The sequence below is a fragment of the Ambystoma mexicanum genome, chromosome 13 (genome assembly GCF_040938575.1).
Source record: "Ambystoma mexicanum isolate Mex_15411 chromosome 13, UKY_AmexF1_1, whole genome shotgun sequence".
Taxonomy (NCBI): Eukaryota; Metazoa; Chordata; class Amphibia; order Caudata; family Ambystomatidae; genus Ambystoma; species Ambystoma mexicanum.
Window position 1 is genome coordinate 208,562,603 of NC_090938.1, and position 23,281 is coordinate 208,585,883.

General features: G+C 47.2%; 1 protein-coding gene across 1 annotated transcript in view; it reads right to left on the minus strand.

The window, feature by feature from the left end:
* Positions 1-23,281, minus strand: part of LOC138521099 (uncharacterized) — a 261,775-nt gene that overhangs the window by 23,883 nt on the left and 214,611 nt on the right. Inside the window, exons 5-6 of the mRNA XM_069633665.1 lie at positions 14,194-14,301; positions 8,682-8,789 (exon numbers count right to left, since the gene is read on the minus strand). Of these exons, the coding sequence (XP_069489766.1) occupies positions 8,682-8,789; positions 14,194-14,301 (216 nt within the window). The remainder of the gene's footprint in view (positions 1-8,681; positions 8,790-14,193; positions 14,302-23,281) is intronic.

Below are 23,281 nucleotides of genomic sequence, written 5' to 3' on the forward strand. Positions count from 1 at the left end.
CGGTTTTCAGGTGATGTTCTTTCTTGCCCTATGGAACCATGTTTGTCCCAGAATTAATGGGGAAGATGCCATTAGGTTCACCACAGTTAACTGGAAACGTGTGGGCAGACTTGAGGCGGGGGGGGCAGTAGCATAAGGTAACATTGAAAAAGTAAGATGGGGAAAAGCACAAATTAAGGGAACAGATTTGGGAGGGACCATCGCGACCATAATTACAAACATCCTAATACATCAGTATGATTTAAAAATTATTGCAGCGTTCGCCCCACTCTGTGGGTATCACGGTTGCTGCATTTAATCTGAAAGTTAACGGCGCGAACATGTGGAAAATCGTTGGGCACCCTTCAGTAAACCAGGTTTCAATTTGGAACAAAATGTACAGGTTTTTTTGTTCAAAGAAGTCTGCTACGGCATTACTTACTGCGGATATTGCAGTAAGTATTGCATATTAATACGATTAGGGGCCAATCCACTCTAACGCATTATAAGTGCCAAGGGTGAGGTAGGGGCCTGACAAATATTACAAGTTCTGATCTTGTTAAGGACCTGGAGAGTCAACAAGCCTTGGTTGATATTTAAATTCAGCATTGCCTCCGAAGAATAGGACCTCGTAGTAAGAGGCATCATGCATAACATATGAGCCAGGCGGGCCATCACCATGGCATGCTGTACACAGACTCAGCCCGAAAAGGCTTAAACAGGCTTCCCGCAGGGTGTCTAGTTCCCGCGTGGTTCAGAAAAGGCTGAAAGCAATAAGGAACAGCTAATATATAGCAGCAATTGTGTCATTTTTCAGTAAAGTGCAAGTGCAGAGAAATGGATAAGAACAAGGAAATAATAGAAAGGATTTACAATTTAAAATTCAAAGCCGTTCAAAATAATACATGTAACAGCATTAAAAGCACGTACGATTACATAATCAATGCGGAGTAGGCGGCAGAGTAGCAGTCTTGGCAGTCCCTGCTGCTCGTTACCTGAATCCGGACCTGACAGTCTGTTTACTGTCTCTACTGCAAGTGCTGGGGGAGGAGCACTAATAAAAACCCCATTCAGTCACGGAGCGGCCGCAGAGTAGGCGGCAGAGTAGCAGTCTTGGCAGTCTATGGCCGACATGGACGCCATAGATGCTACCCCGCTGAGCCTGGCAGCTGAAGGCCGGTGACTCCGGAGTTTTAAACCTAAAAGTGATGAAAGGACAATAACAACGTCTGTCAAGGGAAATGTCGTGCCAGAGGACAGCCAAGTTTCCCTACCCTCACGAAGACTCTTGAGCGAGGAAATGCCGGCTGTGACACCCAGCGCCTTGAATAGAAACGCAAGAGACTTTCTTTTAAAGACTTCACAAACCACAAAAAAGCCCAGGTTGAACATTGCACTTCCATCTTCAACTTTTATCCCAAGTCGCCTGGACAAACGAGACGACGCGCGTCTACAGTCATTGCTGGACCGTGGCGCGGGATCCCTGCCTTCCGAGCGGATCTCTGAGCCAAGCTCGCCAGAGGACCCCGTGATCCTACCAGGTGGTCAGAAGCCGTCATACAAGCTTGAGGAAACAAACTCCTTACCTCGTCCTCCCTCACCCTCTTCCTTCGATTCCTTCCAGCGGTGGGTCTCCCACGGCCGAAGGCACCGCTCAGTCTGTCGGAGGACAGCGGGTGTTGAGCATCGGGGGCGGGCCCGTGGTGATTGTGGAGACAGAGGAAGTGTGTGAGGAGACGCGAGGTTCCGGCGAAGACCGTCGGTCACCCAGCACTCCCCAGGACTCGAGGGGGATGCTGTTGCTGGGGGACCAAGCAAATGAAAGAAGAGTGAACATGATCGACGAGCCCAGTGCGGAGGCCCAGTTTCGGAGTCTCAAGGACAACGCCAAATCTTTGGGGCAACTAACACTGATTCCTTGGACAAAAGGGAAGTGCCTGAACTAATCGCACTTCCAAAATGTGTGACCCACATGCCCCCCACCCCCGGGACTGGACGCCGACAACCCCGGCTTCCCAGGTCCCTAAACAACGCAAAAGGATCATATCTGGCCCAGAAAACGCTTGGCAGGACCTCGACCATAGCAGTAGCTGTTCGGACATCTCACCTTCCCCGAACATGAAAGAAAAAAAAACATCAATGGAGGAGGGTCCCACCAAGAAAAAATGGAAAAGAGCTCAACGCTCACTAAAAATTTGAACTGTGGGACACACAGAGAAACCGAGAGAGGGAACAAAAAAGCGACAAACCCAGGGGCAGTAAACAAAAAAACCTAAACACAGCGACCCCTTGCACTAAAAAGAAAACCACTCAACAACAAAAGGGCCCAGGAAAACAAGTTCTTTACATACCTTAGAGGACTTCTTCGGAAAGCAGCACAAACGCAAATTCGAAAGAATAAATGAAATCTCAGACAGTGAAATGCTAGAGGTAGTGTTCACCACTGAAGCCACAGAACCACATCAAGGCACTGACTTAGAGACCGATGGTGCACAACTAGTCCCTGACACGGCTCAACCAGAACACAGAGAGTCGCTAAATTCCAAATCGGCCTTACCGGAGGAGCACCAAAGACTTCAAATATCACCTACCAACAACCTGCCACAATCTGAAAATAACGGGTTGCAGAAGGAGCTACAAAAACAACTTACACCAAAGACTACAGACTCAGAGCTCGGTGAAACCACTATCTGTACAGTCCCGCAACTGGAAACTGAGCCTACGATAGACCCTGCGAGCGAGGAACCAGACCTAAACACCCCAGAGTGTGACTCGACAGCTAAAAATAAAAATGAAAGAAACAAAATCACTAAAGATCTGGACACCTCACAAGTTGATCTTCAAAATAAACTCAATCACAAAGCCCAAACACCTTTAAAGGAGCAAACATCCTCCCAACCGCGACCATCAAGAAGAGACTTGCAATCGTCAACACCAGTCCCTGCCTTTCGATCCCAAAGGTTGAGCGACCCCTCATTTAGTGCAAACACAGAAACTCTCTGAAAAAGAAACTCAACATTTTTGCTATCTTGTCGGCAGTGAGCATAGCACTCACACCGTTTCCACAATTATAAACGACACGCTAAAATATCACAGCACCTTATCATCTATGATGTTAACTAAACTCCAATATCTGGAGGGGTACATCATGGCGACGGAATCAAAGTCAGGAGCACAAGCTAAAGGCGTATCATCGGAATTAAGTTCCTATCAACAAGAAGATCCCCTGCATAAACTAACGACAAGGTCCACAACAACTAAGTCAGTAGACTGTCAAACTTCAAAGGTCTTGGAGGAAAAACTCAAAGTTTCAGTATCCAAGACCTTAGTTCAAACTGAGACGGTCACAGATCGCAGAACAAACACCCAGCCAATAGATCTCACGAAAAACACTGTCCCGGCTAGCTGTCTGACCGCTAAGAGGAAGCCCGGAGCCCAGAAAACACGGCCAATAAAGAACAACTGTGTCAGTGAAGAAGAATTGCCTCTATCTACAGTGGCCCTGGAAAAAATTACTGGACCCGAGACAGAGTCTACGGCCAACAGAGACTTTGTCATTTTTGACCAGCCAAAGAAAACAACCAAGGACCAACCAATAGGGAAAAAGCAGCTGGTCTTTTGTTTGCCTCCTACAGAAAAGAAAGCCCAGAACAAACTGGCTGTCACAACTGCCGCAAGTAAAACTACAGTAGAGAGAAAACTGCTGGAAAATAACCAACTAAACAAATCAAACGATTCGACCAGCCACACCTACGTCGACTTAACAATGACAGCAAGCTCCACCGGATCTCCGAAAATGACAGAGGAATTCCTGGAGGAAGAAGCACTTATGAACTTAAGCCAACACCTCTAAGACCCACCTGTAGATAACGGGGGCTCAGTTCCTTTCCCCTGCACTAATCCCGCTTTGGCGAGGACAGGTCTGCCAAATCCAAGCTTGACGGAAGAGGAAAATGAGCATCAACCTTTCCTCATGTTGGAAGACAGATGTGAGAAGATAACAAACAGCAAAGAGTGGGGACAAATAGTGCATCCATCTAATCCACAGGACAGACCTTCTAAAGACTCTCAACCGCATTACCGATCTAAGGCGGCTACATCAATGTCCCACAAGTCTCCTGACAGAACTGACTCTACGGAAACCAGACGCACTACCTCCTCACGGAGGCACAAAAATTACTTATACTCGGAAGAGAGGCCGACATCAGGAAGCAGGCGGCCTAAAGCCAAAGAAAAACGAAACAGAGGCAAATATGCCCTACAACGAAAGGTGGGCAAAACTCTGCCTACATTTAAAATAGAGCAACTGAGGGACAGTCGTGAATACGTCATCTTAAACAGAAGAACAGTTCTAAAACTGTTCAACAGCGTATCCATGCTCTCTTCAATAAGAACAGAAGATCTAATCCTGTCAAACCAACTCATGAAGGGAAGCAAGCGACAACCCTTCTTCATATTACGTCTGGAAGAGTCACACAAAAGCTAGGAGATGCATCAGACAAATTGGGCTATGACCTAACGGAAATTAAGAGCTCCCATCAAACTCTGAAGTCCCCTCAGTGCCATATGAGGAGGACACCAAACAGAGAAGATCACCTCACCGGTCGACCCACAAAGACCAGCTCTAACCAAAGATAGATCGAAATTGCACTTAAAGGGGCATCCAGAAACCTTAAGTCCTGATCAGAAGCAACCAGAAAGGGAAAAGAGGGACAGAAGTTCCAGCCTACATATCAGTACATCGACCATAAGTCAAGGGAATGGGATAGATGAAGAAGGACAAATCGAGAAGACGGCCTTTGGGACCTCTAACCTTAATTAAAAGAACATTGGTCCAGGTCCCTGCTACAACAGAAAAAAACGAACAAGAACAAACCAACTCGACCTCCTTAAAACAACTGTGGGCATGGATCCCCAAAGCTCTGTCAGAGAACCGAAAATAGCAATCCTTGATTCCACCTATGACTGTTCGACCTACGCAACAAAAGCTCGAAGCGACAACATTTCGACTGGGCTCATGGAATACTCAGGGCTTTTCCCTCCTGACGGCTCCTGGCGATGTAAATCTGGCCAATTTTAATATCTTGTGCCTCCAAGAAACATGGTTAATGGAGAAACCAACCCTAGATGGATATGAACTACCACATGCATCGGCAAACAAAGGAACAAGAGGACGCCCATTCTCTGGCCTTATAACAGCTATTCAGATGGGAAAAGGAATCACAGTGAAAGAAATCCTCACAACATCACTATTCCTACTAACGGTACTAGTTACATGGAACCATCAGAATATGGATAGCGGGAAGATTACAAAAGTACTAGCTACCATCATTAACACCTACTGGAACCCAGATGCGATCTCAAACGACAGCTTCATCACCTTGCTGGAAAACAAGATAGATCGGTCCTACATCAAGTACCAGGTCTCCTATCTACTTATATGTGGAGATCTTAATGCAGTCTGCACCAAGAAATATCTCTCACCTCGAACCACTCTGGCAGAGGACCGAGGCCGTGCGTGGCTCACTCTGATGGACTCAAGAGAATTGGTCAACCTGGACAGTGTTTATGCAAGCAAAAGTCAGTTGCCGACTTGGGAAGGTGAAAAAACAACTGCCACAATTGACCACATCTTTGTCTCCAGCTCTCTAATTCCGACAATAACTTCCTTTGACAAACTGCAGCCAGTGATCATAACCTTCTGGCTACAACATGGATTGGCAACAGGAAAACTCATCAATCAATAGACTTTGTGTTGGAAGTAACCAACAATCGAAAACGTCTTATGCTGAGTGCTAACAACATTTCCAAACTCGCAACTAATTACTCTCTGTTGGGGCGCCCAAACCAAACTAACATCAAGCCGGATTGCTGCCCACCCCTTACCACATTTAAAAACTCGACAGCAACCAACAGGCTAAGACCGGAAGCCTGTTCTCACAAATATGACAACACCCTGGTAGTCAAAAGAAGACTAGTGAGAACAGCAAAAAAAGTGGCAGCACGAGACAACAATCCAGCAAATAGAAAAGCTTTCCTGGTGGCATCCAAAAACTATAAAGCCTGGCTGAAAAACTACTGCCATACTTTATATCAAAATGACTCGGAGGAGATGTTAAAACAGCTTTGCGGGAAAAAACGCTCGTAAATTTTGGGCTTTGATTAGAACTACGGACCACCAAACGAACAACGTGTTAACCACCTCCATACCCGAAGAAGCATGGATAGTCCACTACAAAATTTTATTTCAAGGCGCGACTTAGGATCTTGACCACCGGAGTGAAGGGAATGACCCTGAAAGCCACAGTGAGGAGCCACCATGGGTAAAGCTCCACGACAAGATGGATATCTGGAGGTAATTCAAAAACTCAAAAACTCCAGAGCTCCTGGACCAGATGGCCTTTCAAAATTGAATTGAAAAAATATCTGGAGGAATGATCATCTTTCATCAGCCTGGTCTTTGAACGTTGTGCAGAAACAAAGCTACTCCCGGATTCTTGGACATCGTCCGTAGTGGTTCCCTTATACAAAAAAGGAAGTAGGGAAAACCCTGCAAACTTTCGACCGATCGCATTATTGGATGTGATCGGCAAGGTGTACGATTCTCTCTTACTACATCGATTTCAAAACTGGTCGCGAGAAGCAGAATGCGACGACCCTTTCCAGTCAGGCTTTAAGAAAAATATGGGCACTACAACAAACATCCTGACTCTCAGTGCCCTAAAGGGAAAGGTCATGGCAAGAGGTACTCGACTTTACCTGGCATTTATAGACCTAAGCCAGGCTTTCGACCAAGTCGACAGGTATATCCTGTGGAAAAAACTACGAATGTGGAGATGACCAGAAGAAATCCTGCAACCGATAATATCGCTACACAAGAACACTAGAATGCAGGTACGACTAAACAACCAAGGACTATTGTCAGCAGCAATACCAACAAACCGTGGAGTTAAACAGGGATGCCCTTTGGCTCCAGCTCTTTTCCTGTCTTATATGGGAGATTTCAAAGACTCGGAAAAAGATGTGCGATCCTTCTCTCCACAGCTAGGCAAAAGTAAAATCTCAAGATTGCTCTATGCAGACGATATTATACTACTTGATCAAACAGCTATCAGTCTCCAGAGACAACTGTCAAATTTTGCCCAGTGCATTGCCAACAACCATCTGGAAATTAACAAGAGTAAGACCAAAATATTAACTCTTGGCAAACGTGGAGGAAGTTCGAAAAAATTCAAATGGCAAATCGACGGCGCGCCAATCGAGAGTGTAACCAAATTCAAATACCTGGGAGTGAAGTTGAACAATTCAACCCAGGAAAAGGCTATGCAAAGTGCACTACGCACAAAAATCAGAAGCTTAACTTCCCAGACACAGGCTGTAGATAAGAAATTTCGCCGCTTTTCTTTTGTCCCGCTCCTAAACTTTTATAAAGCAAAGGTTGTCCCCGCCATCTGCTATGGAGCAGAAGCAATGCCATTCCTGCCAACTCAGATCTGGACAGAATTAGAAAGCTACTTCTGTAGAAAGGTCCTCTTCTTCCCCAAGTCAACTCCAATTGTGCTTATAAGACGAGAACTAAGCCAACTTTCGCTGAAGGGAGTGATCGAATGCAACGCTCTGATGCTATTTAGGAAAATCCTCCTTGACGATCGTCCAAAACTTTGAACGCCATATTTGAAGAACACATAGGCGCCCAAAGTCCTCATCTAAACAAATGGATAAAAACCCAGGATAAAAAACTGGAGGAGATCCAAAGCACAAAAAAGGAATTTTCAGAAAACCCAACAAAAACACAAAAAAGGCTATACGAGCAAGACTGGATTACCACGTTGGACTCAGCCGCAAAATACAAACTTGCGGCCCTCCTTCCACCACAGGCAAGGAAGCTCCACGAGCCACAAGCATTCCTGGCAAAATATCCAAACTGGAAGCTCAGAAACCTATTTCTGAGAGCGCGACTGAATCTTCTACACACGAACGAAATCCTAAAGATGAGAAACCAGTCAGCATCCAATACATGCGGATTTTGTAACAACCAGGCGGCGGTGGAAACGATCCGACATCTTCTACTCACATGCCCAGCGGTCGATCAGAAAACCCTATCTGGAAAACATCTTTGCCTCGTCTTACATACACGAGGAAGAATTATGGTGGTCTCGGCTGATTGGAGGAGAGAAGACCACTTGGGTGACGGCCGCGGCAAAAATTCTAGACTTCATTCTAAATATTAAAACTATGTCGTCTACGACATAGTTCATGGATCCAAACCTTAAGATAACGTTGATGGCGACACAGTTCATGGATCATTCTTGTAAAAACCTTTTAGGTTAAAAAATCAAGTAAAAAAATAAAATAAAAAAGAAATAATAATAATCAATGCAGGGGAGCACAATGTTGCAAAGAGAGCAGATTCACCCTTGGGGGGGAGGTTCCCAGAATTGTCACTGGGAACATTGAGAAAAAAAACATAACAGCAGCTCCTGCACCTCCAACCACCATTGTCAGTCCGTCTCTAGTTCTGGGGTGATTCACCTAGGTTCTTGGAGACAACAGTGGTGCAGTGTGCTGTATTAGTGGAGTTCATTTACCAGAATCACTGCAAGGCTTGTAAATCACTGCAGGCATGCTATTTCCTGAAGCCTAAATACGTCACTCCCATACTACCACAAGGGCTGAGCATTTGCAGATTCCACAATACTTACCTCCAGATGCTGCTCTAGGCCCTAGGCTAGTCTTCGAGTGTGGATCCCGCCTCTTACATCTTGATTTTGTCTTTCCTGCATCTCCAGTTGGATCTGATCTTACTAAATCTGCAAAGAATAGAAGTTTAAAACAAAGTGATTCTTTACAAATAACTAAGAGTTATAAATGAAGGGACAGAACTTTGATAAAACATTGAGGATAAGTAATTGCCTTGTTTGGGTTACATCTGCAGTGAGGTAGCAGAGATCCATTACTGGTTTGGGTTACTCATCTAGCTTCGACACCCTGTACATCATACCTAGTTTGAGTAGACACAACCATTGCTCAGTAAACATGGGCACCTACTGAGAAGAGTGACCAGGGAAGGAACTGTGTCTAATTGGAACATTGAGAAACCAGCAAACGTCAGTCAGTAAAGGAAGAACTGCATAGCAGGTCGACGCACATCATTCAGTGAGTCTAACTGAATTGGCAAAGCAGCTTGCTCCTGCTCACTCCCATCTCTAAGGTCATTCCAGGGTCCCAGGGTGGGAGATTCAGGAGGACAAGGGATCTCACACACAAAAAAGGGAGCTTAGTAACGTTACAGCTAATTACAAGAGAAAGACCCTGAAACCTAGAGTCTGGAATACAGACAATCAGCAAATTACCGCAGACCCTGAAACACAGAGCCAGGGGTACACACAGTTGTGGACTTACAGCTGGCATACACACCCCAGCCCTCCACACGGGGGCTCCAGTGCACTGTATTAGTTGGGTATGGAGAGCCTATTATGAATAGTGGACTTAAGCTACACAATGCCCCTGCTATGTACTCAGGAAAGACATTACAGAATCCTGATGCCACCTTTCCTACCAGTCGGACACCATGGATCTTTCAAACAGTGACTTGGCCATCCTGTTTAGAGATCTGAGGACCTAGGTACAGGCCATTTGGGCCCAAAAGAATGCTCTAACACTGAGGATAAATGTCTTGCAGGCACAACTAACTCTGTTACCCTGGCATGTTCCCCATCCTAACCAATTGAATCATATGGACGATATACCTAGACCGCCTGTGTGTCAACCCATGTATCCAATTTGTGTGGCCACACTGCCACCCTTGTCTCCAGTGCCACCTAGAAACGTCCATGGAAATCCCCAGAAATGTACAGGATTTATGACACTATGCAAATTAAATTTCCTTTGCCCCCCTGCTGCCTTCGCTAAAGTGGCTTTTGTTCTTTCTTAGATTGAGGACACACCACAGACTGGTCTGTTACCTTGGGAGAGAGGGAAGACCTGACTTAGCAGGACCTTTGGGGTTCCCAAGGAGAATTGGAAAAACTGTGTGTGTGCAAAGCACATTCCCAAAACCTGCTTTTATTCCTAAGTCAAAGATCTCTACTAACTTACATAACTACGTTAAAACGTTTGTTGGTTGAAACAAAGTTGCCAGTAAACAAAATAACATATTTCTTTTACTCCAGGCGAAGCAGCACATCTAAGGAGGTTTTAACACAGGTGGGAAGCATGCCTGACACTTGTGCTGAATAGATAGACCTGGTGGTTCAGCTGGACATTGCTTCACTGAAAGTGAAATGTGTAAAGAGCTGGGTGATCAATTCCCTTTCTATGCTAGAACCAAAGAAGGCACTTCGACCCAAGTCACTGAAATGCTCATAGAACCAATGGAGTTGGGTGGTGTTAGAGGACCACTTGCCCAGGAATAAAACAAATGGTGAAAGCATTTGCAGCTCTGCCTGTATTTTGGCAAAGCTGGCCAGTACCTATGACAATGCATGTCAAAAACAAAACACAGTTGTAAAACTGTCAGGGTCATTGAACAGACTACTCCAGAAAACACTGAGGATTCAGGAAACAAGGAACAGATGTGAAACTATCAGGGTCATTCAAAAGCCTGCTGCAGAAAACCCTGAGGATTTGGGAAACTAGAACACCCGGCAATTACAGAGATCACCTTGCATGACTTGAAGACTTTCCAGACCTCACACCTAACACTTCCAGTTGCTCAGTGGGGCAACAGGGCCTCATGGTGCGAAGCCTTGCCTACATAGAATGTGAAGCAACTAGGTTGAAATCAACTCCAGGACACATTTGAGAAGCCGAAAGCTGAAAAGTTAAACCAGGTCCAGTGACGTCTTGTACAGAGAATACACATTCCTGAGTGATGATGGCCATTCCTAAAAGATATGTTCAGTCCTGATCATCCCCCTTCAGTTTTGTTTAATGTTGGGAATTCCCTGACTAGTCAACTACAATCCACTCATTGACTACATGGAATGAACCGTTAAAATTATCTCCTCACAGTGAAGGAAGAATAGCTACTCGCCAGACTACACAGGAAACACCTAAGCTCACTGTTTGTTGGCCTACTCCCTTAAGAATACTATCAACATAGTGGGAGCTATTTGGGAACAACTAGAGGAATATGAGGATTTTAGGGCATCATCCAGAAGGAACAAACCAATACCTTACCTCTGAATCATCCAATGACTGCTAGAGTGTTCAGGGTCCAGGGGCCTAAATTCAATGTAGCCATAGTTATGCACTAACAGCCCCAGAGAATGAACACTTAAAAAAATACCTTGAACAGAACCTCAAACAGATTCATCACACACTCAAAATCTCCACCAGCATCACCGCTTTTCCTCATTTCTAAAAAAAAAAAGGAGACTTAAGTACAAGTATAGATTATCGTGCCCCTAACAAAGTGACCATTGCAAACCAATATGAGTGGCCCTCAATACCCGTGTTACTCAACCGGCCCAAGGACACAGTTGTTATACCACATTGAATCTTGGAGGGGGATACCAGCTTTTTTGAGCAAAAGGGGGCAATGAATGTAAGACTGACTTCTGAAAAAAGTGCTGCTTGTATGAGTACCAAGTTATGCCTTTTGGACTTTGGAATGCCTGAAGGCCTTCCAATGCTTTAGGAATTTCCTTAGAGAACAGCTGGATATTTGTGCTATTGTCTACATAGATGCCATTTGTATCTTCTTATGGTTTATCGCAGAATGCATCAGCCACATAAGAGTATAAGAGTCCAGTTTCTGTGGTGTATTTTGACCCCCAAAGAGATACTGATAGATAATAGTAAAGTTCAAGCAAGACTGTAGAGGCCTTCACCCACTTCTGTACTAAGAGCTCAGAGCTTACTTGGCTTCATGAATGTCTATCGATGGTTCATTCCAGTTTTCTCCAGAGTTGTACACCTCATCACCAATCTGCGAAGAAGAGGAAAGAAATTGTCTGGACTCCAGATGCCGAAGACACTTTTAAGGAATTATGGAGTGGTTCACCCCAGTGCTAAAACTGGCACATCCAAATCCAGAGTTACTTTCCGTAGTTGAAACAGATGCCTCGTAAGTGGCCATGGAGATGGTTCTAGCCAAGAGAGGCCAAGAAGATGAGTTGCTTCACCCCATGACTTTCTAGTCCTGGAGGTTTACTCCACCAGAAAAAAATGGTCCTTTCATGGATAAAGAATTATTGGCCATTAAGGCCATCTGTTGGGGCAAAGCACACCATAACTATTTACATTGACCACAGGAACCTTCTGATTTTGAGTCCGTCCAAGCCCATCAAAATGTCAGCTGCGCAGGACAGCATTCTTCTCCAATTTCCACTTTATAATTGCCTATTGGCTCAGAGTATCAAATCAAAGTGTATTCTCTCTCTCTCACATAGGAATGAGCTCTGAAGACGAAAGACTTCTGGAGGAACCATCCAGTCCACCAAACATAATTCCAGAACATTGATTTGTTGAAGCTACCCAAATGCAAGTAATGACTTCTACACTGCAGGTCCAAAACCAACAATTCTACTCATAAGACACACTGCAGGCATAGGCTTCAGCTGAGAAAGCTGTTAAATCCACAAAGGCCTGCCTTACCAGAGGTACATGTTGTAGTCTCAAGCACTTGTGACATGCCAAGACACTCAAAAGATTATAATAGATATTCTGGTGGTCTTTGCTAAGAGATGACGTTTTGCAGGACCTCACTACTTGCAGAGCCTGTGCTCAGTATAATTCACAGCACTGAAGGCGGCAGAGACTTTTTCAACCCCTCCCTACAGCACATAAAACCATGACATGCGCTGTTACCGGATTTTTATAGTTGTACTGCCAAAGAATAGAGATTACAGTGCTATTTATGTGGTAGTAGATGATTTGATCAAGATGGCTTACTTCATTGCACTTAAATGATTATCCACCGCTAAGGAGTTAGAGATAGTCCCGTGAAACAAATAGTAAGACTCCATGTGCAGCCTCTATGAATAATTTCTGATAAGGCAATACAATTTCTTTTGCATTTCTGGAACACCTTTGTTCCGCCACTCACATTTATTCAACACTGTCATCTGGCTCCCAGCCCCCGACAGATAGTCAGATGAAATGAACAAATAAAGCCCTTGAACAATATGTATTTTGCTCAGGTTAATTGGGATTGGATAGAAGTCTCTGAACGGCCAAATTTTCATGAAATGATATTCCTTGCTCGTCCATGGGTTTCTCCCCATCTTACTAATGTACAGCTGGAACCCTTCAGCTTCAGACATTGACTCTCTTCTCTCTCTTAACAAACATGCATGCACGCGCACACTCACACACACACACATACACGCACTATAAACATCTAAAAGAAAAATTTAGCGAACAAAAGCCACACATAAGAAATTCCCAGACAGAACACAATGAGCAGCCCCATGCTATCAGATGGGAGACAAGGTCGGAGAAGTCAAAAAACACTTGCATTTGAAAGGACCATGGAAATTCCTACCCCATTATCTAGTACAATACCCATATACGGCCTTAGTGGGGTCCAACACTGTTAAGATTGCTATACCTGCATCTCATAGGGTTCACTCAGTGTTTCAGGTGTCCATAGCGAAGACAGCTCACACAGAAACCCAATTAGGCAGGGATTTCGCTTCCCCGTGCTAGAGGTTATTGATGACTACATAGAGTATAAGGTTAGGGCAATATTTTACGACAAGATTATTATAGGAAGAATCTACTACAATATAGACTTCAACGGATACTGCATGTGGATCAAACCTGAGAACGTTCCAGTGGGGTGCATGTAACATGTTTTGTACAACCGTTCCAAAAGAATCACCCCGACAAGCCCTGATCTGGAGTGGTGGCTTGGGGACCAGCTGTCATGTCCACAATGGGATCCAGAATTACCCACAGGGAGGATTGCACAATTATCACTGGAAACATTGAGAAAGCCCCACCATAATGGCCCCGGTACTTCCAACAAACAAGGCTATCGCCAGCCGCTTCCTATTTATAGGGCGATTCCCATGGGTCCTCAGAGGAAAGAGTGGTGCTAATTGCTGCTTAAATGGAGTTCTGGGTGATGAGGACTTAATTTCCCCAAATCCCATGAATCGCTATGAGACTTGTCAATCCCACTGATCGTTGTGTTTCCTGAACCCTATATAAGCCGTGCCCACAATAATGCTCAAGCTCAGCTTTTACAGATTCCATCGCTCTTACTTCCAAATGCAGCAGTGTTTCCTGGGCTAGTCTTCTCATGTGGATCCCTCCTCTTGCACCTTGATTTCATATTTACTATGATTTCTGTTGGATCCAGTCCCATTAACCCTGAAAACGGAGAAAGAGAAGTTTAAAGCAAAGTGAGCCTTTACAAATACCTGAGAACAGGTATACCGGAAGGGGTGAGACTTTGATAAACATTGAGGAGTGGGAATTGACTTTGTTTCAGGTATATCACCAGTGATTTAACAGAGATTCAAAACTAGTTAGCATATAGCTTAGTAACTTTGGACATCATTCATGGTTTGAGAATACACAAAACCCCGCCCGGTAAACTTGGACATTTAAGGACAAAGATGACCAGTGAAGGAACTGGGTCTATTCAGAACATTTAGAAACCAAAAAAAGGCCAGTCAAGAAAGGAAGAACTACGTGAAACGTCTAATCATTCCAAGCGAGTGAGTCTAACTGAACTGGGGGTGAAGCATGACCCTGCACATTCCCATCTCCAAGGCAATTCTGGGGTCTCATTGAGGGAGGTTCAGGAGGACAAGGCGTAACCCACAGAAGAAGGGACCTTAGTATTTTTGTATCTTATTACATGGAAGACATCGAAGGAAGTCACTGACATGCAGAGTCAGGAGTAAAGCCACAGGGAATTACAGCAGACCCTGAAGTCCACATTCAGAAGTAAAGTCAATTGGGAAATGACTGCTGACCCACACACGACTTTTCCCATTGCTTTCCCCCCTGCGCTGTATTAGCTGGGTAGTGGAAAGCCTGGCACGTTTAGTCGATTATCCACGGCGACCCCACTGCATACTCAGATAAGGTGTTAGTGGTATAGACAGCAGAGTGGCCCCAAATGAGCGCAGATGTCTCGATGTGGAAAGGAAGGAGAGATTATGCATGCACTTAAAAATGAGGCAACAAAGCTTAAATCGAATCTGGCGCTCAACCAGTAGCCAGTGAAATTGGCGTTTAAATGACGAGACAGAGTCAAATTTGCCATTCACACTTCATCAGGGGTGTTGCTAGATCTGGAAAAGATCTGGGCTACACTAATGTTGGGACTGTCTGTACTCGGGGCTAGCATACACCAGCCATGAAAATCTTTCCCAACAAAACTTTATTCAGTATTAATACAAGGAGAATCAAAGCAATCGATTAGTTGACAAATACAATTCAATTTAGGCTGGGTCACGGCAGACACATGCACTTTCCCAGGGTTGTCTCTTGGGTGGCCAACTGCATCATTGCCGTTTGCAGTAGAACACATGTCAAAAAGGAAAAAAAACTCAAATTCTTGTTAAGCCTGGGTCATGTCCTTCCAGACAGATTGCCACAACAGAACAGCGAAAGAAAGTCACAGTCCTGCCCTTTGCAGTCTTTTCCTGCACTTCTTTCTTGATCATCCTCTTTTCTTAGACAGGTCTTTTGGTGCTTGCGCATGATGGTGAGATCTACACCCATCCTCTCAGGTATGCAGTGGGATTCCCAAACTGGGACTGTATAGGATCGTAGACTGGAGCCTCCATTTTCAAGTGCCCAAACTCTAAAAAAACTGGGGGTTCATTTATTCTTTCCACTCGCTGTTCTCTAGGTCTCTGTACCATCCCATTCTTGTCACGTCCTCGGTTCATGTCTCAGGCCAGGCCCCATTTCCCAGTACTCACTCCCCTCCACATGTCCCCCAGGGCTCTCACAGGCAACCCGGTGCGGCTAGCGCGCTGGCAAAGCAATCGCCGCACGCTGTTCAGTCGCGCTTGCGGCCGTTTCTCCATTGGCAGTTGCCATGGAGATTAGGTAGCCGCTCAACTCCTCGTACCGGGTTGACCCGGTCACGTGACTCCAGTCATCATCACGTGACCAGGAAGTGAACGCATTTAAGCCAGGCAATACCGGTACTCCGCGCTTCACAGCTGACTTCATCGGAGACCTTGTTTGGCGAACTTTCTTGTGCTACGTACCCGGCTTCTTGAAACCTTGCTCTTGTATATCGGACTTCCTACGGATCACGTTCTGGTTACGGCGACATCGGCTCCCCAGTTTAGCACGATACTTTGACCTCGGACTGCCTCACGGACTCCCTCTGGATCTTGTTCTTTGTTCTTCCTTCGGACGGCTCTCCTGGCTTTAGACCCTTCCTTGATTCTGCCAACGGACTTCTATTGGATTCCCCATATCACCTCGCTGCACGCTGGGCCAGATCTCACTGGTGACGCTTACCATCCAGTTGTGGGGATCCTCCGGTACTACACTCTCCAGGTGGAGACCGACAAACTACCTCTGGTCCTATCCGGTCCGTTGCCTGAGTGAGTCCTGGAGCCTTCCAGGTCCTGCATCCTTTCCATCCCCGGTAAGACCCTGAGGGTTCTTTTATTTATGTTACTCGTTGTGCCCTGCTTGCTTGGATTGTAACCATTGCTTTCTTTCACAGCCGCCTTGGGGTTCCTAACACTTCGGTTCAGACGTCGGATCTTCTCCACCTGTGGCCTCAAAGGTCGCCTAGGGAGTGTATTAAGTTTCTCCCTGCGCGGCACTTGGGGACGGAGGTCTCTTATATCTCCACGACTTCCAACGCACAACAGACTGTGAAGCCTGGTCGTGTGAGATATGGAGGGCGCAGCTGAAGACCCCCTGGCTGCTATAATCCAGGCAATTACGGTACTACGGGCCGACATGGTTGCTGCTAATACAACCATCCATCAGCGTCTCGACCTATTGCAGAGCGCCCAGCACCCCTTGCCCGCAGACCCAGAACTGGTGGACATCCCCCCAGTTTCTGTACCCCTTGCACAACCACTCCCGGCTCCTGTTCCATTAGTTCTGCCCTCTCCCTTTCCTTTGGCTGCCCCTGAAAAATTCCAGGGGGACCCGAGGAAATTTAGAACCTTCCTCAACCAGTGTAAATTACACTTCTTGTGTCGACCCCTTGCTTTCCCTGACCCCACCACCAAGGCAGCATTTACTCTATCTCACTTAGCTGGCACGGCTGCTGCTTGGGCCAACCCACTGCTAGAAAACAATCATCCTGCCCTCTATGATTTTGATCTGTTAATAACGGAAATGTCCAGGGTGTTTGACACCAGATACAGAGCACAGTCCCATGATCTGGAATTACTGGATTTGTCACAGGATAAGAGCTCCCTAATTGAATACATCACTCGGTTCAATCAGCTAGCAGCTGAGACCTCATGGCCCGAAAGCAAAAAATCGGTAGTATTCTATAGGGGGCTAAACAACACTATGAAGGACGCTCTGGCCATGGTTCCATCCTTACCTGTTCAGTTCCCGGCTTTGGTGGATCTGACACTCCAAGTGGACGCACGACGCTCTGAACGTAGGGCTGAGGCCGGCTACCTTCACTCCTCCGGCTCTGCCTCCTCATCGTCTTGCCCCGAATCCACCATTGAGCCCATGCAGATAGGGGGTATTAGGAGTCCCATCACTTCTAGGGAAAGGGAGCGCAGGAGGGCTGAGAACGCCTGCTTTTACTGTGGACTGGGGGGGCATTTAATCAGGGAGTGTCCTCGAAAACCCAAATCCAAGAAACCGGATTTTCGCATAGCTCGATCCTAGATACGGGGGTAGGATCGAGTCCTCCATGCCCTTCCCCGAGTCCCACTCCATCGTTTGGTCGGATCAGGCCCATCCAGGTAGAAGCTACCATACAGCCTGCCCCTGGTATCCTTCATCCCGTACAGATCACCATAGATTCTGGGGCCTCCGGGAACTATATCGATATCACCTTAGCCCAGACTCTGAATCTGCCTTTGCTCAACAAACTCCGACCCGAACCGGTTCAAACTGTTGACGGGTCTGAGCTTGTTTCTGGTCCCATCAAACAACAGACAGGTCCCCTTCTCCTAACCATCCAATCAACCCATAAAGAAACCCTCCGTTTCGATCTGATATCCACGCCCCAGTTCGGTATCATCGTAGGCATACCATGGTTGCGAGAGCACAACCCTCATATCGACTGGGGAACAGGGCAGATATATTTCGAATCCGAGCTCTGCCAGAATTTCTGCCTTCCTACAGACTTAGAGACTGACACCCCGGCATTGGCTCTTGGGGCAGTTGCCCATTTATCAATCCTGGACGATGATGTTCCCCCTGCCTCTCACATAGTGGGTCTAGTCTCTGGTCACATTCCTGAGGAGTATCGGGAGTACAGCATGTTATTCGATCAGGGCTCCTCCGAAGTACTCCCTCCTCACCGCCCATATGATTGCCCGATCGACCTGGTTCCCGGGACCGAAGTACCTTCGGGCCGCATTTATTCCCTATCCGCCTCGGAAGACTTGACGCTTAAAAAGTACATTGATAAGGCGCTGCACTTAGGTCACATACGACCATCTAGGTCCTCTGCGGCTAGCCCCATATTTTTTGTGCCCAAAAAAGAGGGCGATCTCCGCCCCTGTGTGGATTATCGTCGACTTAATGCCATCACTATCAAGAACCGGTACCCGATTCCACTCATCACTCCCCTCCTAGACCGGTTGACCCATGCTTCCGTGTATACCAAGTTGGACTTGCGGGGGGCCTATAATCTCGTCCGCATCCGAAAGGGAGACGAGTGGAAAACCGCCTTCTGTACGCGGTATGGCCTTTATGAATATACAGTTATGCCCTTTGGCCTATGCAACGCCCCAGCCACCTTTCAACACTTCATGAACGACATCTTCTCGGACATCTTGGATAATTATGTGGTGGTGTACCTTGATGACATTCTCATTTTTTCGCACACATTGAAGGAACACGTCCAACACGTACTAGAAGTGTTGTCCCGGCTGCGACTCCACTCGTTATTTGTGAAACCCGATAAATGTTTGTTCCATGTAGCTAACGTGGAGTTTCTGGGGTTCAACATTACACCTGGTGGGTTGGCCATGAATCGTGCCAAAGTACGAGCGGTCCTTGATTGGCCAACGCCAAAAACCCTGAAATCCCTACAATCATTCTTGGGTTTCGCCAATTATTATCGGCGCTTTATTTCTGGGTTCTCTTCTTTAGTGTCTCCTCTCACTTCCCTTACCAGTCCTCTTGTCCCGTTCAAATGGGAGACGTTACACCAGCAGGCTTTTGACGCATTAAAGGACGCCTTCACCACTGCCCCAGTGTTACAACACCCCGACCCTGACCAGCCGTACATAGTTGAGGCTGACGCCTCTTCCTTCGCATTGGGAGCTATCCTATCCCAAGTATGCCCCAATACGGGTCGGCTTCATCCTGTGGCTTTTCACTCGCGTAAATTTAATCCTGCAGAAACCCATTACACTGTAACAGAAAAGGAGTTACTGGCGGTGATGGACGCTTTTCGCACCTGGCGTCATCATCTATTGGGGGCCAAACACATGGTCACGGTATACACCGACCACAGGAACTTACAGGACCTAGCAGCCTTGAAATGCGTGAACAGCAGGCAGGTCAGATGGCACCTATTCTTCGCCGCTTTCAATTTCCAAATCAAACACCGCTCTGGTTCAGAGCATAGCAAGGCAGACGCTTTGTCTCGCTCCCCTGGGGGGGTTTCGTTGCCTGTATATCCTGACACACTTTTGCCCAGGGGACATGTTGTTTGTACTTGTACTCCTCCTCTGCCTCTGCTCGAGGAGATCCGTTCTTGGGTAAAAAACCATCCCGATCACTTGTCAGAATGGGACCCCTCCTTCCATAACGGTTTACCATATGTACAGGACCGCTTGGTTCTCCCTACCACCAATACCAGAAACCTGGCCCTGGAGTGGTCACATGATGCCCCGATCAATGGTCATCCGGGCCAGGCCCGCACCTTGGATCTCCTAAAGCGCTGGTGCTGGTGGCCCTCCATGAGACGGGATGTGGGCTGTTACGTTGCTTCGTGTTCAGTCTGTGCGCAGGGCAAGCATCGTAGGGGCCGTCCGTTGGGACTTTTACGCCCGTTACCCGTGCCCCCTAAGCCCTGGCACACCCTGAGCATGGACTTCGTGACCGATTTACCCAGGATCAAGGGTTATGGCACCGTATGGGTGGTAGTAGATGTCTTCACAAAAATGGCTCGCTTTATCCCCTGTCATGGTGTCCCTTCTGCCCCTGCCTTGGCCAAATTGTTCTTTGACTCCGTTTTCTGCCTTTATGGCCTTCCATCTGTCCTGGTATCCGATCGTGGTTCTCAATTCACCTCCCGGTTCTGGCGTGCATTGACCACTTTGCTAGGTATCGATGCGCGTTTTTCCTCCGCCTACCACCCAGAAACCGATGGGCAGACGGAAAGAACCAACCAGTCTATGGAGCAGTACCTACGTTGTCTGATGTTACAGCAGCAGACATCCTGGTTACAAAACATCCGTTATGCGGAATTTGCCTACAATAACGCTACGCACTCTTCCACTGGTTTCTCTCCGTTCTATGCCATGTATGGTCAGCATCCCCGGTTTCTTCCTGTCCCTGCCATAACGCCCTCTGACAACCCGGCCGCCGCCACCTGTATTCGGGATATGACGTCCCTTCATGCCCGGGTCCTTGTCCATCTGCAAGAAGCACAGGCTTCCATGAAGGCCTCCTCTGACGCTAGGCGTACTGTGGCGCCCTTATATCCTGTTGGTTCCCGGGTTTGGTTGTCCTCCCGTCATCTCCACTTGAAAGGTTGTCGCAAGTTGATGCCCCGCTTCGTGGGTCCTTATGTTGTTTCCCGGGTCATCAACCCTGTGGCCTATCGCCTGGTACTCCCTTCTTCTTGGCGGGTTCATCCTGTTTTTCATACCTCCCTTCTCAAGCCCTGTCCCTCCTCGACCCGTCTCCGCCCCTCTCCAGCCCCTGTTTCCCTGGGGGTGCCTGATGTTTTCGAGGTCTCGGGAATACTGAGTTCCCGTTTCCTTAGGGGTCGCCTGCAATACCTGGTCGATTGGTTGGGTTATGGTCCGGAGGAACGTTCCTGGGTCTCTGCCTCGGATGTCCAAGCCCCCCGGCTGGTTGCACAGTTTCACCGGGAGCATCCCTCGTGCCCACGTGGTCGTGGGCCTTTGGGGAAGGGCTCTGTCACGTCCTCGGTTCATGTCTCAGGCCAGGCCCCATTTCCCAGTACTCACTCCCCTCCACATGTCCCCCAGGGCTCTCACAGGCAACCCGGTGCGGCTAGCGCGCTGGCAAAGCAATCGCCGCACGCTGTTCAGTCGCGCTTGCGGCCGTTTCTCCATTGGCAGTTGCCATGGAGATTAGGTAGCCGCTCAACTCCTCGTACCGGGTTGACCCGGTCACGTGACTCCAGTCATCATCACGTGACCAGGAAGTGAACGCATTTAAGCCAGGCAATACCGGTACTCCGCGCTTCACAGCTGACTTCATCGGAGACCTTGTTTGGCGAACTTTCTTGTGCTACGTACCCGGCTTCTTGAAACCTTGCTCTTGTATATCGGACTTCCTACGGATCACGTTCTGGTTACGGCGACATCGGCTCCCCAGTTTAGCACGATACTTTGACCTCGGACTGCCTCACGGACTCCCTCTGGATCTTGTTCTTTGTTCTTCCTTCGGACGGCTCTCCTGGCTTTAGACCCTTCCTTGATTCTGCCAACGGACTTCTATTGGATTCCCCATATCACCTCGCTGCACGCTGGGCCAGATCTCACTGGTGACGCTTACCATCCAGTTGTGGGGATCCTCCGGTACTACACTCTCCAGGTGGAGACCGACAAACTACCTCTGGTCCTATCCGGTCCGTTGCCTGAGTGAGTCCTGGAGCCTTCCAGGTCCTGCATCCTTTCCATCCCCGGTAAGACCCTGAGGGTTCTTTTATTTATGTTACTCGTTGTGCCCTGCTTGCTTGGATTGTAACCATTGCTTTCTTTCACAGCCGCCTTGGGGTTCCTAACACTTCGGTTCAGACGTCGGATCTTCTCCACCTGTGGCCTCAAAGGTCGCCTAGGGAGTGTTTTAAGTTTCTCCCTGCGCGGCACTTGGGGACGGAGGTCTCTTATATCTCCACGACTTCCAACGCACAACAATTCTTACTTTCCCTGATGTTTTGTCACATGCTCATACCAAATAGAAAGTATTTCCTCTTTCACCTCCTCTCTGTCCTGGTGCTTCACCAGTACCTCCTCAATGTTCTGCCATACACTATTCCCTCCACCAATACCAGGCTCAACCTGCTCAAACCTAGAGTTCACCTCCATGCTACCATATTGGATCTCTCCGGGACTCATGTCTTTCCTCACACCACCTACTCTCTCTAGCCTCTACCTTCTCCTCCATTCCTCCCACCCTTCACCTTCCTTAACCAGATGTTCCTTCCAAAGTGGTTCCCACTTCACCTCCTTCTGATGTTCCTCCTCATCTTCTGTCTTCTGCTTTCACCCTCATTCCAAATATAGGTCTCTCCTCTTCACTTGCAATTTTACTCTTCTCTCCCCTCTCCTGATGTAAGTCATTTCCTCATCTCTTCTGTTCTTCCCTTCCTATTCCTCTTCTGTTCCTTTCCTCTCAATCTAATCCTCTCTAAAAAACCTTGGCGTAAGGCACTCCCTCAATATGCTAACTACTCCAACCTCCCCTGAATTCACTTTTTCTCCAAGCACTCACACCCTTCTGACACAACCCTTGATTTATGATGCATGCTTACCCCGCCTTTCCAGTCCAAGTGACTTTATTTGTGCTTGCTTGTGACATCTTTAATCTGACTGGTTGGCTGTTTTCACTCCTCCACCCCAATTACTGAAGGTCTCTGCAGTGCAAGCAAGTAAAGGCGGTATCAGGTAATATTATCTCCACCAATAATATCTCCATATTTATGGTCGTGGTTTAAGCCCATAGGCGATATTATTAGTGGGGATAATTTATGGGGTTAAAGGGACTGTGGGTGCGGGGGTGTCCCCCTCTCCATTAAAAAAATGATTGGGGTTGCATGGGTGTCCCCTGCAGGTTCCATGGCTTAACATTGCCGCAATAATATGGCGATAATTAACACATGGAACCGTAAAGGCTGAGTCATGCCAAGATGGTTTCGTTTCTTGGTCAGAGATCGAAGTCTCCTCAACAACACGTTCCGCGGGGCCGCTAATGCGCTCCTCTTTGTGCTGCATATGAGAGGAATTTTAAGAATGTA